Source organism: Camponotus vicinus, unplaced genomic scaffold (genome assembly GCF_025532165.1).
Source record: "Camponotus vicinus isolate PSW18456_S1 unplaced genomic scaffold, iyCamVici1.0 SCAF_12, whole genome shotgun sequence".
Classification (NCBI taxonomy): domain Eukaryota; kingdom Metazoa; phylum Arthropoda; class Insecta; order Hymenoptera; family Formicidae; genus Camponotus; species Camponotus vicinus.
This window is the reverse complement of record NW_028141948.1, coordinates 15,680,480-15,694,590: the sequence shown is the minus strand read 5'-3', so window position 1 is coordinate 15,694,590 and position 14,111 is coordinate 15,680,480. Positions and strand designations below refer to the sequence as shown.

At 38.0% G+C, this 14,111-nt stretch overlaps 1 protein-coding gene across 6 annotated transcripts in view; it reads left to right on the top strand.

Annotated features, from left to right (window-relative positions):
* Positions 1–14,111, top strand: part of LOC145962978 (tyrosine-protein kinase Dnt) — a 114,365-nt gene that overhangs the window by 47,523 nt on the left and 52,731 nt on the right. For all 6 annotated transcript variants that reach the window (XM_083084518.1, XM_083084517.1, XM_083084519.1 and 3 more), the window contains one exon: positions 11,973–12,252. In XM_083084518.1, the coding sequence (XP_082940644.1) occupies positions 11,973–12,252 (280 nt within the window). The remainder of the gene's footprint in view (positions 1–11,972; positions 12,253–14,111) is intronic.

The window sequence follows — 14,111 nt, the reverse complement described above, 5'->3', positions numbered from 1 at the left end:
TTCGTTGTTGCTGTTTTTCAGCCCCGGCTGGCACTAAAGCGACCCGTTATATGATCACAGAGTATGAAATATTCGTCCGCGTGGAATTCTGCGGGATTCGATCGGCAGACGCGACTGCATTGGTCGATAATGAGAAGCTATGGATGTGCAAATGACGAGAATTAGAAACGCAATTTTCGAGCATTTTCGAGAATTTATATTCGGAAATAATGTCGACGAGTTATTTCGCAATGTACTTTCCTCATTTAACCTACGTTTAATTAAAACATTTCGGAAATAATGAGAAATGTACATGTTGTTTTCTGCGTTTAATTTACGTAAAACTTATTGTAATAGTAGATACGATTAGTGGCGTTATATGTGAAATGCGCAAGTGTTTATGTTTCTATCACACTCTATAAGAGCCTAGATCCATTAAAACACTTATTATAAAATATTATTATGAAATTTAAATATCTTGGGAAATTCCAATAAAATTATTCGTGTGAAAAATCATAGGACCAGACGAAATAAAAGAGACTTTCGTTTTCCTGATATTTTCTCATCGAATAAATATTTAAGAAAGAGACTTTAATGCTGGGATTAGGGTCTTATTATAGCGAAAATCATTTCGCAGCGGTTTGTATACGGCGCTTTACGAATTATGCTTGGTACAGCGATAAACGATGAAGCCCGTTGCATGTAGACTATTCTCAGGGAGAACGTAATTGCAGCCGCGGCCACGAGACGCATACGGTTGACCGTATTATGGCACGTCGGAAAGCCACGCCGGAGGTTTCTCTGCCGGTCGCAAGCCACTAAACTAAATGACGAGCTTCGAGCTCAGAGCTCGGATATCCATTGCTCTGAGAAACACGGGAGAGGACGATTCTGTTGTTGTTGCTAGCCAACTCGCGCGGCGTTTGAGTTCGTGTACAGGTGCTATATCAACGTGCAAGTAATTACTATGAAATGATTGAGCCGTCACTGCATGTATAGTACGGGAGAAATCCAGGTAGTTATCGCAACTGTTGAAATCCCGGACTACCGTTCGCGGATTTGAGTTAGGAGCATCGAAAGAGAGAGAGAGACGGACAATGAAAGACGAATGCGGTATGCGGCAGCCGCAGAAAGACGAATAGCGAGGAAGGGAGAGAGAAAAAGAAAGAGAGAGATCGAATGGAAGAGAGAGAAAGAGAGGAGGGGAGAGAGGGAGTGAGTGAATACAAACCTAGTATGGAGTTTGAGGCTTGTTTGAACAGGCTGCAGCTTCCAGAGAGGGTGGACGGAGGGTACCGAGGGTTGCTATGACGATCACGCCCCATCGAATTACGCGAAAATTGCCCTACGTACCCTCGACCCCTCTTTCTCCCCATTCCTCCCTCGCGTTCCACCCCTCAACCTCACCATCCACCCTTCATCAGGACTTCAGTCATTCCAATCTCCTCTTCCGTCCCTGTCGCGTTGCGGATGTGAGCGAGGATAAACGGCTCGCCGAATTGTGCCTCTCGATGAACCTCCTTGAGCTCGCGATATCTTTTGCCGAGAGGAACAAGTAAGCGAGTCTTAAGTCAATGTTAAGAGTAGACGGGTCTTTCCGCTTACCGTCTGTCTTAATTTCAACCGTTATTCTTCTTGCCGGGTATGCGATGTATTCATTATTCGGTGTGTTTGCGGTTGACTTGATACGTCGATGTGTATGTATGTATCGTGATATGGAAAAGAGTAAAATTATTGTATTAAAATTATAAAAAATAAAATAAAATGAATTACATAAAATTTATTAAGATTTACAGAGATACATTATTAATATAAAAATCTTCTTATGATCATCGAACTCTCTGCAATATTTCTTACATAGAAGATTATAGATACTAGACTTTTGATTGCAGCTTCTTTAGAAAGATATTTGGCCTCATAAAAGATTTATTGAAATAAAAAAAGATAGAGACAACAATTATTGTATCTAAGTAGTTTCAAGTGGCTATCATATAATATAAATCAGCCAATTTATATTCATACAAAAAGAGCGGTAATAAATAATTAGTATAATAATTGATTAATATTGATTTTGTAGAATAAAATGATACTTTATTTCTATAAATTAAAGTACAAGGAGTTATAATTGAAAATAATAATGCAATTATTTTTAATTTGTTAAAATTAAACATAAAATAATATAGAAAGAAAGAAAATATTTCAGATTGAAGGTGAATAAAATTGAAATTGAATTAAAACAATCTCAATAAAACTATACAAAATTGACTTTTTATTTCGGTGACAAAGTCGGGAATTTAAGAAAATAATTTGTGTTTGGAATTCGTCCATTTCTATCGACAACGTAGCCACTTTCATCGGTCAAAGAAACTAATTTCTCCCGTGCGGTTCAGATTTCCATTATCGTGCACGAAAGCGTTTTCATTTCCTTACAGAAGCGTCTGCCGTGTAAACAGCGCATAATGAAATATATTGAAGTCGAGAATATAGCTTGAAGGTTACAGACGGGGAGAAGACTCAAGCCCTGATCAACAAATGATATAAAAGAGATAAAATAATATAGAATTAGCATGAAAGAAATATCCATTTCTATTTTATATTGTCATTATTTATAACAAAAGATTAATAATTTAAAAAAAAATCATTTATTATATCATTTATTATAAAATGTACAAATAATACATGTATATATTTCGCAATTGATTTAAAATTATCTTGTACTTTCTGCCTTTCAGTTGTCAAACGAAGCGTTAAAATAATATTGAAGAATGCGTCTCTCGTATCATTTGCAGCGCAATGAAATGTCGCGCGAGTAATATTTCGCGATTAATTTAACACATCGATACACTATATACGCATTATACATGTACAATGCATCCGCTATTAAGGCGTTTACAATGTTGAATAATTTATCCAGCGTTATCTTTAGCGTAAATATCTTACGTCACAGATGGAGAACACAATGCCGCGAGCGAAATAATGGGAGTCTCACGCGCGATAACGGGCGTTCTCCAACTTTGACTTCTAATCGCTCGCAGACTTCGCGGGGCCATCGGATTCGGTTAGAACTTCTCCACTGTTACCCACTAAGTTCGCGCCCGACCTCGGTAACCGCACCGTTAAGCCGCCTCGATTTCCGCGGAGATTCCCGTCGGCAGATTTAAAACGACGTCCGTTACGTCTCATCGCTGAAAGAGATCGCGTTCCTTTTTTTGTCCGGTCGCCAATAAGCCGCTGGGCTGGGATTAAAAGATTACCAGGTTCAATATATATCGGTGGAGGACCGCTCGGGTTTCTAAGTAAGCACTAGGTAGACGTCGCACGAGATTCCTGCGGGAATTCCAGCAATCCTTTACGTGACTACCTTCCGACCTGGTCCCTCACCACCGAGGGTGCCGAGGGGGAAGCAATGTTTTCGCATTAAGGATAAACTGCCCCACGTCCCTACGGTCCGTATGAGCCGAGTGTCGCCAAGCCGCTGCAATTTATACGCTTCTGGCGCCAATTAACTGGACTTGCGCGTAATAAAATTAGTATTGCACGATTAGACCCTGTCGCCCAGCAACGAGGTTAACTCGATGGCACAGGTCCGGAATATTGCACGGTCGTCGAGAGTCCTGAGGAAGTTTTATTAAAATAAAAGTAGGATTTCTAAGTGAAAATAAATTGTCTCTTTTATCGATGTAATAATAGATTCGATGAATGTCGGCGAAATGAAAAGTCGATCGATGATTTTCCGAAAACGGTTTTTTTTGTATATGTAACTGATCGAAATATTATTTGAGGATGGATTTGAATCTTGCATCAAAAACTTATTCATTGATTTGATTCATTTTATTTTACTTTTTCGATAATTATCAAAGTTATTATGCACTTTTGAATCGTATAATTTTTATAAGCGTAGATTTTTATTTTATATGATTCACTCTTTGTTCTCATTACTGTAGTTGTTCCTTTGCTAGTTTTATTAATGATGCTTCTCATTGTCTTTGACGCAAGTCCGATATATAGAGACAATGTGTATACGAGACATATTGCGTATAGAGTGTATTCCGAGAATTAAGAAATAAGAAATAATAACCACGAGAGCACTAGAGGGGGAAAACGTATACATAGTGAAGGTAAAGGAGTGGAAGCAGACGGCACGTTATAGAGGCAAGAGATTTCATATTTCATGGAGATAACGAAGACAAGTGATGCCTGGGGATATGAAGCTCAAGAAAATGAATAAGGGATTGGCGCAGTGATATGTATATGCGACAGAAATGTTAAAATCATGACTGTATATAATATGTCTAACATATCGCAAACTGTATATTATGAACGAAGAGAGAAAATAAGAAGAATAAAAGTAAAGAATAATAATTAATTTGAACAAAATTACGCTTTCAAAAAACCGATGCAAGATATTGGTACGGATAAATACATAGTTAAATTATATAAGCAAATATGTAATTAAATATTGCACGATCGATTTTAGCGGAATATGTTCCAAACAAATAAATCCAATTTAGCAGCTACAAAGAATACAAATTATTAACGGAGAGAAGCGAAGGAAGGGGACGAGGTAGCGCGTTGTAGGCGCTAACGGCGAGCATATAAGGGAATATGGATGCACATGGGCAGACAGCCCGCAGACGGGCAGCGCTCGTGTACACATGTTAAGTGCGTCGCGCCCTAGAGCGAGTATATTGCGTTAACACTGAGGGCGCAAACACACCCTTGCCTCTCGCTTTGCAACCCTTTGTACAACGTTCTTGTTCTCTTCGCGGCAGTACAGTCGGGCTAATAATTAAAGCGTTAAAACCGCTCGTTAAGTCGTCATTTACGTCGCGGCCGCGTAATTCCGAAAATTAATGCGGGGATAATCTTTCGACGACTGCTTACAAAAGATATATATTCAGATAAAAACTTCAATGCATTTAAACGATACTGTGGGAGCGATAGTTGGAGATACTTTGCATGAAAATCTTTAAATAATAAAAAAAATAATGTTACCATGGAAAAATTTTAGATGCACAAAGTCATTCAGATTTATGATTAAAAGTTCAATCAATAAATATTTAAGTAATGATTTAATATTTATAATTTATTATCAAGAAGTATATAAGAAATGTACAATTTCTTAAGTATTTTTTTTTAAATCTGTGACTAATAAAAGAATCATCATTCTTTCCACTGTTACTGTTTCTCCTATAGTTTGGACGAATATCGTTTATTCGCGATAGAAATGGTATTAATCAGTTTCACTACCCATCTTTAATTAATCTCGTGTATCACCGGTATCATTACACCTCTTGATATATAAATGACGACAGTTAATCGTTAAGAACGGTTTCAGCGAAGGAGGTTTCTTCGCTAACCGCTCTCTCTCTGTCTCTTGTTGTTAATTCATTTGCCTACAAAGTAACGGTTAAGGAGAGGCAGTCAAAGACGACGTTGGAACGAGGGGTGATTAATTCATCGTGTCGTCGAAAGTAGCATTAAGACGCCTCCCGTATAAATGTTGTCCGAAAGAGGAAGAGGCGTCGCTTTCGCTTCTCGGGCCGTCTATCTAACAATAAGTATAAGCGCATTAGCGATTATCTTTCTCTCTCCCTCCCTCTTTCTCTCTCTCTCTCTCTCTCTCTCTCTCTCTATATATATATATATATATATATATATATATATATGTATGATTGAGATATTATGGCGAGACTAAGCGTCCTTTGCGTGCCTCTAAAGAGCGCCTTGTAAGTAGATGCCGCGAGGGATGTTAAGAGGTTTCCGCTCGCATACACGCGATGTTCGCAATCCCTAGCTATTTTTCTTTTTTTATGAAGAATTTTAATTTTGTCCGCTTATTTGTAATCTACTCATTATTTCCTATCTAAAGATTACTTATTTAGGGTTAGAGCATATCGCATTTAAAATCGACTGATATATATTTTATTTCTTATCTTCTCTTTTTTTTGAAATTTTTATGGAACAATGATCTTAATCCACGTTTTAATTGAACTTATCATATATATATAATTTTAAATTTTTATTTTATGAAAGTGCAAATTACATTTTAGTGTTATATTTCTGAAAATGTTATTTGATTTATCTAGACGTCGCGTGTATCGAGAAATTTTTAACATATCGTGAGTGATCTTATACCGTCAAAGACTTCGATTTAATTTCTTGCGTCTAAAGGTCATTGGTCAGAAAAGAAAGAGAACCGAATCAAAGCGTAAACTCGAAACTTTCGTCCACACAGTTCAAGTGCGAGGGTTCTCAGCGGCGATACAGAGGGTGGACACGCAAAAAGACCAATGGCATTTCGTTATTGCACACTGAAAGCAAACGGGAAACCATAGGAGGAATCTCGTAAAGCAAAGCATCTCGCCGGCCTCCTCAACGCGATGTGCTTTTCCTTTCCGCCTCTTTGTTTCCACATATTTGCGGATATATATAAGGAATAAATAAAATTTCATTGATATATTTGTAACGGTTTTATTAAATTAATTAGATTTAATTGCAATTAATTTAGATGAAATATAATCGTTATTCGGCAAATTTAATGTGAATTGACGATATATATAAATTAATTGACGAGATATATAAATTAATATATACAGGGAATAAAAAGAAAATTGGCTTTTATTCTAAATATTTTGATGAGGGATCAAATATAAATATAATTTTAATATTACTTTATCAAACTATCATATTTTATATTGCAATTTTAATATCTGTGATTTCATTAGCTTGTATATGGATACTTGTGTACGGATGAAAATTATTCTCTCATATATTATCATGATTGTACCGAGCGAACAAGATTTTAATTTTTAATTTGAAACTGTATGGTTAACGGAAATATATCACTGCCTTCCAAAATTTAAATTTAAAATGAAAACAGGTATATCCGTGAAAGGACTCGAAAATGTGTTATTTTAATCGACCGTCCGTATGATACAGGATAAAACCGTATGGATTCAATCGTGTAAAAAGATCCACCGGAAAATTCCCATAAAAATTACACGATCGGTGCCTCGAGTGTTTAGCGACACGTGACTAATTTCGTGGCTCACGCACTGATGGATATCGGTTGGAATCATGTACTTTCGGTTACGCGAAAATGTTTACGATATAACTGCGTTTCGATGGTATTTGCTTAACACGTTTCCTTTCAATTTGTAAACTATATTTGCCACAGCAAATTTATTGTTTCATGATAATTAAAATAATTTTATTATTTTTTTTTAATAACAAAAGAATTTTTAAATATTTTATAAATATTTTTATGATCAAAGAATGAGAGGTGAAAGCATTTAATAATAATAGATCTCTTGGCTGTATTTAAATACAGATTAAAATATAAAACAACTCTATTATATTATGACTATATTAACGATTATGTTTTTCATAACATGTTAAATCTTTTAAAAATCATAAAAAGAGAGAATTGATATTTCAACTAATACTTCGATCAAATTATATTATTAATTGATATTTATTGGCATCAAAAAATTATAAACAAGCATGTTATTATGTAGAGACTAACGATAAGATTGATCATGTACGTAATAAATTTTAGTATATTAACAATATATTTTTGAAATTTTTCTCGTGCATATTATTTTTAACGTTATTATAAAGTAGTTCTATAAATTGCGATTAATTCTCTTTAGGACTAGTTTCTATTTTCGTGTGTATTTATCAAAATGCATAAGCAGAAAATGAAAAAGCGTTCAACGTTAACAATACGAGAGGCCGATAAGAAGTATCATGTCTAAACTTATTAACGTTGAAACATACGCTCGGCTGATTCGCGATATTGAAACCTATCTCGAAAATCCCCGGCGCCACGATTAATCACTGAAGCCGCGATCGGCGGCGTTGACCCTTTTCTGTACGCTTCATGCCGCGTTTATCATCGTACTTTTCGCATGGCCGCACATTTTTCATCGCTCACGCGTATCCAGCCAAATCAACCGGCGGGCTCGCTCACTGGAATAACACAAGGACGCGAATAATACGGGAGCCGGGAATAATTCCGGGATAAATCAGCCCGCCTTCGTCCTTTAATATTCTCTCGCCGCTGCTGTCCGATAATACAAAATCGCGGCATAATTTTGGTATAAATCGAAGGCGGGGGAACGCGAGGGAGCGGAAGGGAACGGGGTGCGTTCTCTTTCTCTCTCCCTCTTCCCCCCCCTCTCTCCCTTTCCCTTTAAAAGCCACGGGCGTTTCCTTCCTGGTGTCGGACGATAGGATTTCCTCGTGTTATACGACTTCCTTTTCATTGACAGCGACAATGGCGCTTGTCGTGGTGCACTCGTCGCCTCTGTCGTCGTTCCTAGCAGAATCCAAGTGTTCTGTACACGGAAACACGCGCGAGAACGCGTTACACATACATGCGCGCGACACGTGGAAGATATGGGAGAAGGTTGACGGATCGCAATTCACGCGACACCGTCGTGTTGGGCGTCATGGGCGTCGCCGGGAATGCAACGGGGTGCACCGCACCCCTCAACTCTGTTCTAGGATAGAGCGACAAGCTCGCGTGAAAAATATAACAGAGAAATTCGTCGTTAATTATAGCAGTGCCGTAGAAAGTACGTGATAAAATCATTAAGACCGCGTTGCGGTTTAACGAACCTCGCAAAGTCCATTTTGCCCTATTAGGAAGGTACTGAAATTCACTCAGGCCTAAATGCAATACGCGTGTTTAAGGTTAATGTTGCGCGCATAGCTGTCGTCATTAATTAAATGGGGAAAAAGTAGGAAAGTTTCCAAGTTTTCTTTCGAGAAAATTTCTGCCATTCCAGGAAAAGTCATGTCGACGCCCATGACTACGTTCTCTCTGGGTTCGAGAGGGACGCGCGACGAGAGGAGCGGACGCTTCTTGAGCAAACATTTTTACGCTATTACGGGAATCCGAGACTGGATATTAAGCAAACGCTTACAGCTGCAGGAAATCGCTCGAACTCTTCGTGTCGAATCCTCGCGTACTCTCTCGAATGATGCTGAACGAGGAGAATCGAGATTTGCGAATTTTTATCGAGAAATTTGTGATAGCGACGATGAGAAATGCGAAATACGCGCTTAACCCCTTCACTGTCAGTGACCCCTATAGAGGCCAAAAAAATTCGTGCCACTTTTGCTTCATGATCCCTATAGGGGCATCTTGAAAAAAATATGTTATTACTATTACGATTTGGTTGTCCTTGGGTATTTTAAGGTTTCTGAGGTCGCTGAATTCGAATCTGAAATCAGAATTTCGAACTTCAAAATGGCGAATCAAAATTCAAAATAATTTTGGGTTTCAATAAAAATGGGTTTCTTATCGTTTTTGGGGTCGCCGAATTCGAATCTAATATCAGATTTTCCAAATTAAAAATTGCAAATTTAATATGGCGGACCAGAACAAATAGTTGCCATACATAAAAGATGTACACTTTTTTCTTCAATTACTTATAAATCCCGCTATCTGCTGAATCCAGAGTCACGAATTATCAAATCAAGCTGTTTGCACAGAAGTGGAAACGTATACCAGTTTTCAAGAAATAAAAAAAATAAAATGGAGTCAATAACCGCCACGTCCTCGATTCGTGATTCTGGGTTCGGCAGAGAGCGGGATTTAAAAATAATTGAAGAGAGAAATATACAACCTTTATGTATGTCAACTATTTGTTCGCACTCTGGCCTGCCATATTGGATTTGCCATTTTCAATTTGGAAAATCTGATATTAGGTTTGGATTTTGCAACCCCAAAAATGATACACATTTTTGAAATTCAAAATTATTTTGAATTTTGATCCGCCATATTGGATTCACCATTTTGAATTTTGTAATTCTGGCTTCAGATTCGGATTCGACTCAATAATATTTATACTGACGTATTTATGCAATTTTAAAAACTTTTTTCTTCAACACACTTTTGGCACGGAAAGTTTCTTTTCGCTTGACAGTGAAGGGGTTAATCGGTAGCGACCAAAATATTCTTTAAATGGAGATATTTATATTAATAGTTACATCGAAAGAATATATATTACTATTTTTTATCGTTTTGTTGAAGGTAATAATATTCGATTATTTTAATTTATATCTATCGGTATAAATAGTATCACTGTGTGTGTCTGACTGGATTTTATTTTTTATAGTTATAAATTTTGTCTCGTATTTCTTAAAATATATTTGTACTACAAATCAATCTAGATTTGTTTAGAGATATTGGCCGTTTCTCTTTACCGGGTGCGTTTGAGAGCAATTCCGAGAGATGTGAACGCGTTTAGTTCGAACGCGGTTGATTTATCGTGGGAGAAAAGGGTGGCGCGCGAGTGAAAGAAAAGGGTGGCTTTTCGACGACTGAACGAGGCACTTCTGTCAATTACTACCCGTCGCGTAGGTAGAACGGTGAAAACACGTTTTATCCCTGGCAGCCTGAACGCGACGGATAGATGTCACGTCATCGTCACCCCCGAGAAGCGATTACGAGGCAAATGGCGGCGTCCCGTCTCGAAAGCACCCTCGACATCGCGTCCTCGATTCAACCGCATCGTCATTAAGTTACCGTCAATTAGGACGAATGCCCGGACGAACGTATTCAGTATGAAAAAGCTCGCGTGCCTGCCTGAAGAGAATCGGAAATATCATTTATCTTCCCCTCTCCAAGGGAACTTAACTATCTCCGGTATTTGTAGGGGAGAGTTTGTTAAATGGAATCTTTCCAAAAAAGACTGGACATTGCTATTGATATTATGATAAATCTTCCGCAGGAAAAGATCATATTGATTTATTATAGTAAAAAATTTTATCCACCGACTTATTGTTAGTAAAGTGAAGAAATTAATTAATTCTTTACAAAGTCGCAGATTTTAATAGGTTTCTTTAGAAAGGATGTGAAATCATAACTGCACGATCTCTTTCTAGCAATGTCAACGATGAATAACGATTCGCGTGCGCGATGCTTGAATCAAAATAAATCGTCCACCGTAAACTGAGGCACTCTCTGTAATTAAAGGGAAAGGTCGGAATGATCTAAGAGCTGTTCGAGAGCTCTGATATAGAGACCCCCGTCGCGGTATCTCTTACACAAGTGGGAAATGGAGGAAGGGGGTGGGGGAGGAGGACCATACGGGGAGTGCCGTGCACACGCGTGCACGGTCCATTCGTTTCGTTTATTTTGTCGGGACTCACGTATACGGTCGGGAAAAAAATAATAAATATCCAGAGAGAAAGAGAGGGAAGGTAAGCGCGCGATCTCGCCACGGGGGTACGATAGGTAGGTGTCACGCTACCGCGCGACCCCCCGTCGCGACGATTACGACGATTACCGGTGAGCCGAGAGGGTGGAGTCGCCTTTCCGTTGACACCACATCACGAAGCACTAACCGGGTTATTTATGCCACCTCGTAAAACTTGTGGCGTGCCTGAACACACTACTCGCCGTTCGAGGTGGGCCAATCTCGAGTGTGACAGAACGAGGGGGTTGGTACAATCGTGCTCGCCGGGATCTGCGCTTACCTTACCTACCTCGTCGTGCTTCTCCTGTGTCACCTCGACTCGGCGTTAAAAGTTACGAGATAGGCGGTAGTAAATACGAAATAGACGCGCAGGATTTAACGCGAAATGTCGCATGCGACGGCGATACGTATTCATATATATCTATAATATAATGTTAATACGTGCAATCGTATGCGACGAAGGGACCGCGCGAGTATCTGGCTTTTCCACGTGAGTTATGAGGGCCGCGCTATTTTTATTACACGTCAGATTATCGGCCGGTGAGCGATAACTGGGGAATGCTTTTACGTGCGAAATGTCAACGAGAGTTGAAAGTTCGCGCGAGCGTAAATCACGCTTTCCTCAAAGATTTTCGTCTCTGGTAAAAATTGTCGTTTATGTGCTCAAAATCTGCTCGAGAGTAGTTTGTATGCTTCGAGATAGTGATAATGTAAGATTACACTCTGTCCCTCGAACGGTACAGTTTTTTAGAAACGTAACTTCTTTTCTCACACACACAGTTGCCGTATTCCATGGAGTTGGATTATGACGTGGATTATGGGCCGGGAGGGCTGGGTGGACCGTCCTCCGGGATGATGGCTTTGCTGCCACCGAGAGTGAATGTCTCTGCGAGGGGCGAGGTTCCAGTCACCCTGCAAGTCTTCAGGATCAGATTGCCCTGTTCGGGGGTCGTTAGTGCCGAAATTCCTCTGGCACTGAGATTGAATGTCACCGCTCCGCCTGGCACTAGGTACAACGATACCGTCTTGGTCTTTAAGAGAAACAAGATCTGCTTGAAAGGTACGTGAATATATTTAGTTAGAGGTATAATTTCTCGGCGATTTTGCGTGACAATTTTGAAAAATGTCGAAATACATATTTCATTATTTTCGTATTTTCCTAAAGTCAATTACTGAAAATATTATTGATTAAAACAGTGGCAAAATTTCAAAGATCAACGAATATTTTATTGATTTTTAGCCATTTTTTATATTTTAAAACACTCATATTTTGCTCTTATTTTATATTTCACTGATTATGGCAATGAGATTGTACTGAAAAATTAGCCTCTACCACTAATTAATTTTTTTCAGTGAGATTTTACTTTCATCAGTGATAGTATACTGAGTTCATTTAAGAAAGTATATACAGAGATTTTAAAACGGAAAGAGAGAAAGAGAGCGGTATACCTATTTTATTATTCTCGCGCATGAAATTCAATGTGATTTGAAATTCCGCGATTTTCATGGCAACCACGCATTAACCGAGAACCTAGATCCGGATTCTAGATTTTTTTCTCCTTTTCGTTGAAGGAATGCCGCGTGTTCTCTCCTTCCGCTTGTTTTATTCAAAGTCTGAAAAAATCATGAGGGCACTCGCCATTTATCTCACTTGAAATATGAAAACGCTAAAGTGTGAATTATATAACTCTTCCATTTAGTGACGTTTTTACTCGTCTAATTAAAATTGCAATTTTTCCCCAATTCTGGATGATATTTATTTAACTCTGAGATTTAGATTTGTTTCTATTTCATGACTGCATCATTAATTTAATGGTGATACATTTAATCAATGCACGTACACATGCAATATACATATAATACATATAATTATACAAATTAAATACATTTCTTCAGGAAATACATTGACATGTGAATACAATATCACGTTGGTGCGAAAGGTTTATGAATTTCTATGCGCTATTATTTACTGCGGTAATATTGATCTACAATGCATTACATGAAGATCCATTTCAAAGGATGATACTATTCAAGCTTTGTAATCTATGTAACATGTGGTTTACTCGCTTGTTCATATATTCTGCGGTACGCGAGCGAGTCGCAGCAGAAAGCGCCTTTATTCATCTGTACTCACCTAGGCGCCATTGCAGCTTGTTGATAATTATTTCGTTTACGTAATATCGGATTTAATTAGTGCGTTCGCGAACCCGGCTGAATACCTTCGTTACGGCGAGACAGTTTCGACGTGGTCGCGATTAAAACAGAAGCGCGCATTCATTTCGCGTCACGCGCAAACTCAATTTATCCACGCGATTTATGGACTCTGGAGTAAGCGATTTTTGGTAACTTTGATTTAACGTCCGGAGGTTAAACATTTTTAACATTGAAAAAGGTAACAATAATAGGAACAATTTTTGAAAATGAAATAGAGTAAAATAAACCAAATTACTCGTGCTACTCGGCGAAGTGTTATAGAAAAGAAATATAAATATTTATAATTGCATTTGAATGTACACAAAAAATTGAAACTATATCCTATGTACTTTTTATTCATAGAAGAAAATTTATAGACTTATAAACCGCATAATATAACATTTGTATAATTTAAAGTATTATTTATTTGTCATTTAATATCATTAAAAGTATTATATAATTTATTTAAAATTATTAATACTCATTATATTAAGCGATTACTTCGAAATAATTTCCGACACTTCAGGGCTTTTGCTAAATAAACAACTGTTAAATTATAAATACAATGCGGAGCACGCGCATGGTCGTTTAAGTAATCATGTTTAGATAATGGAATTATATATACACGTGTAGTTTACGTTACGAGCAGAAATGGAAATGTTATGACGGACGCGAGCAAAGGTACAAACGTAATTTCCGCACCACTTCCGACAAGGGTGCTCGTAA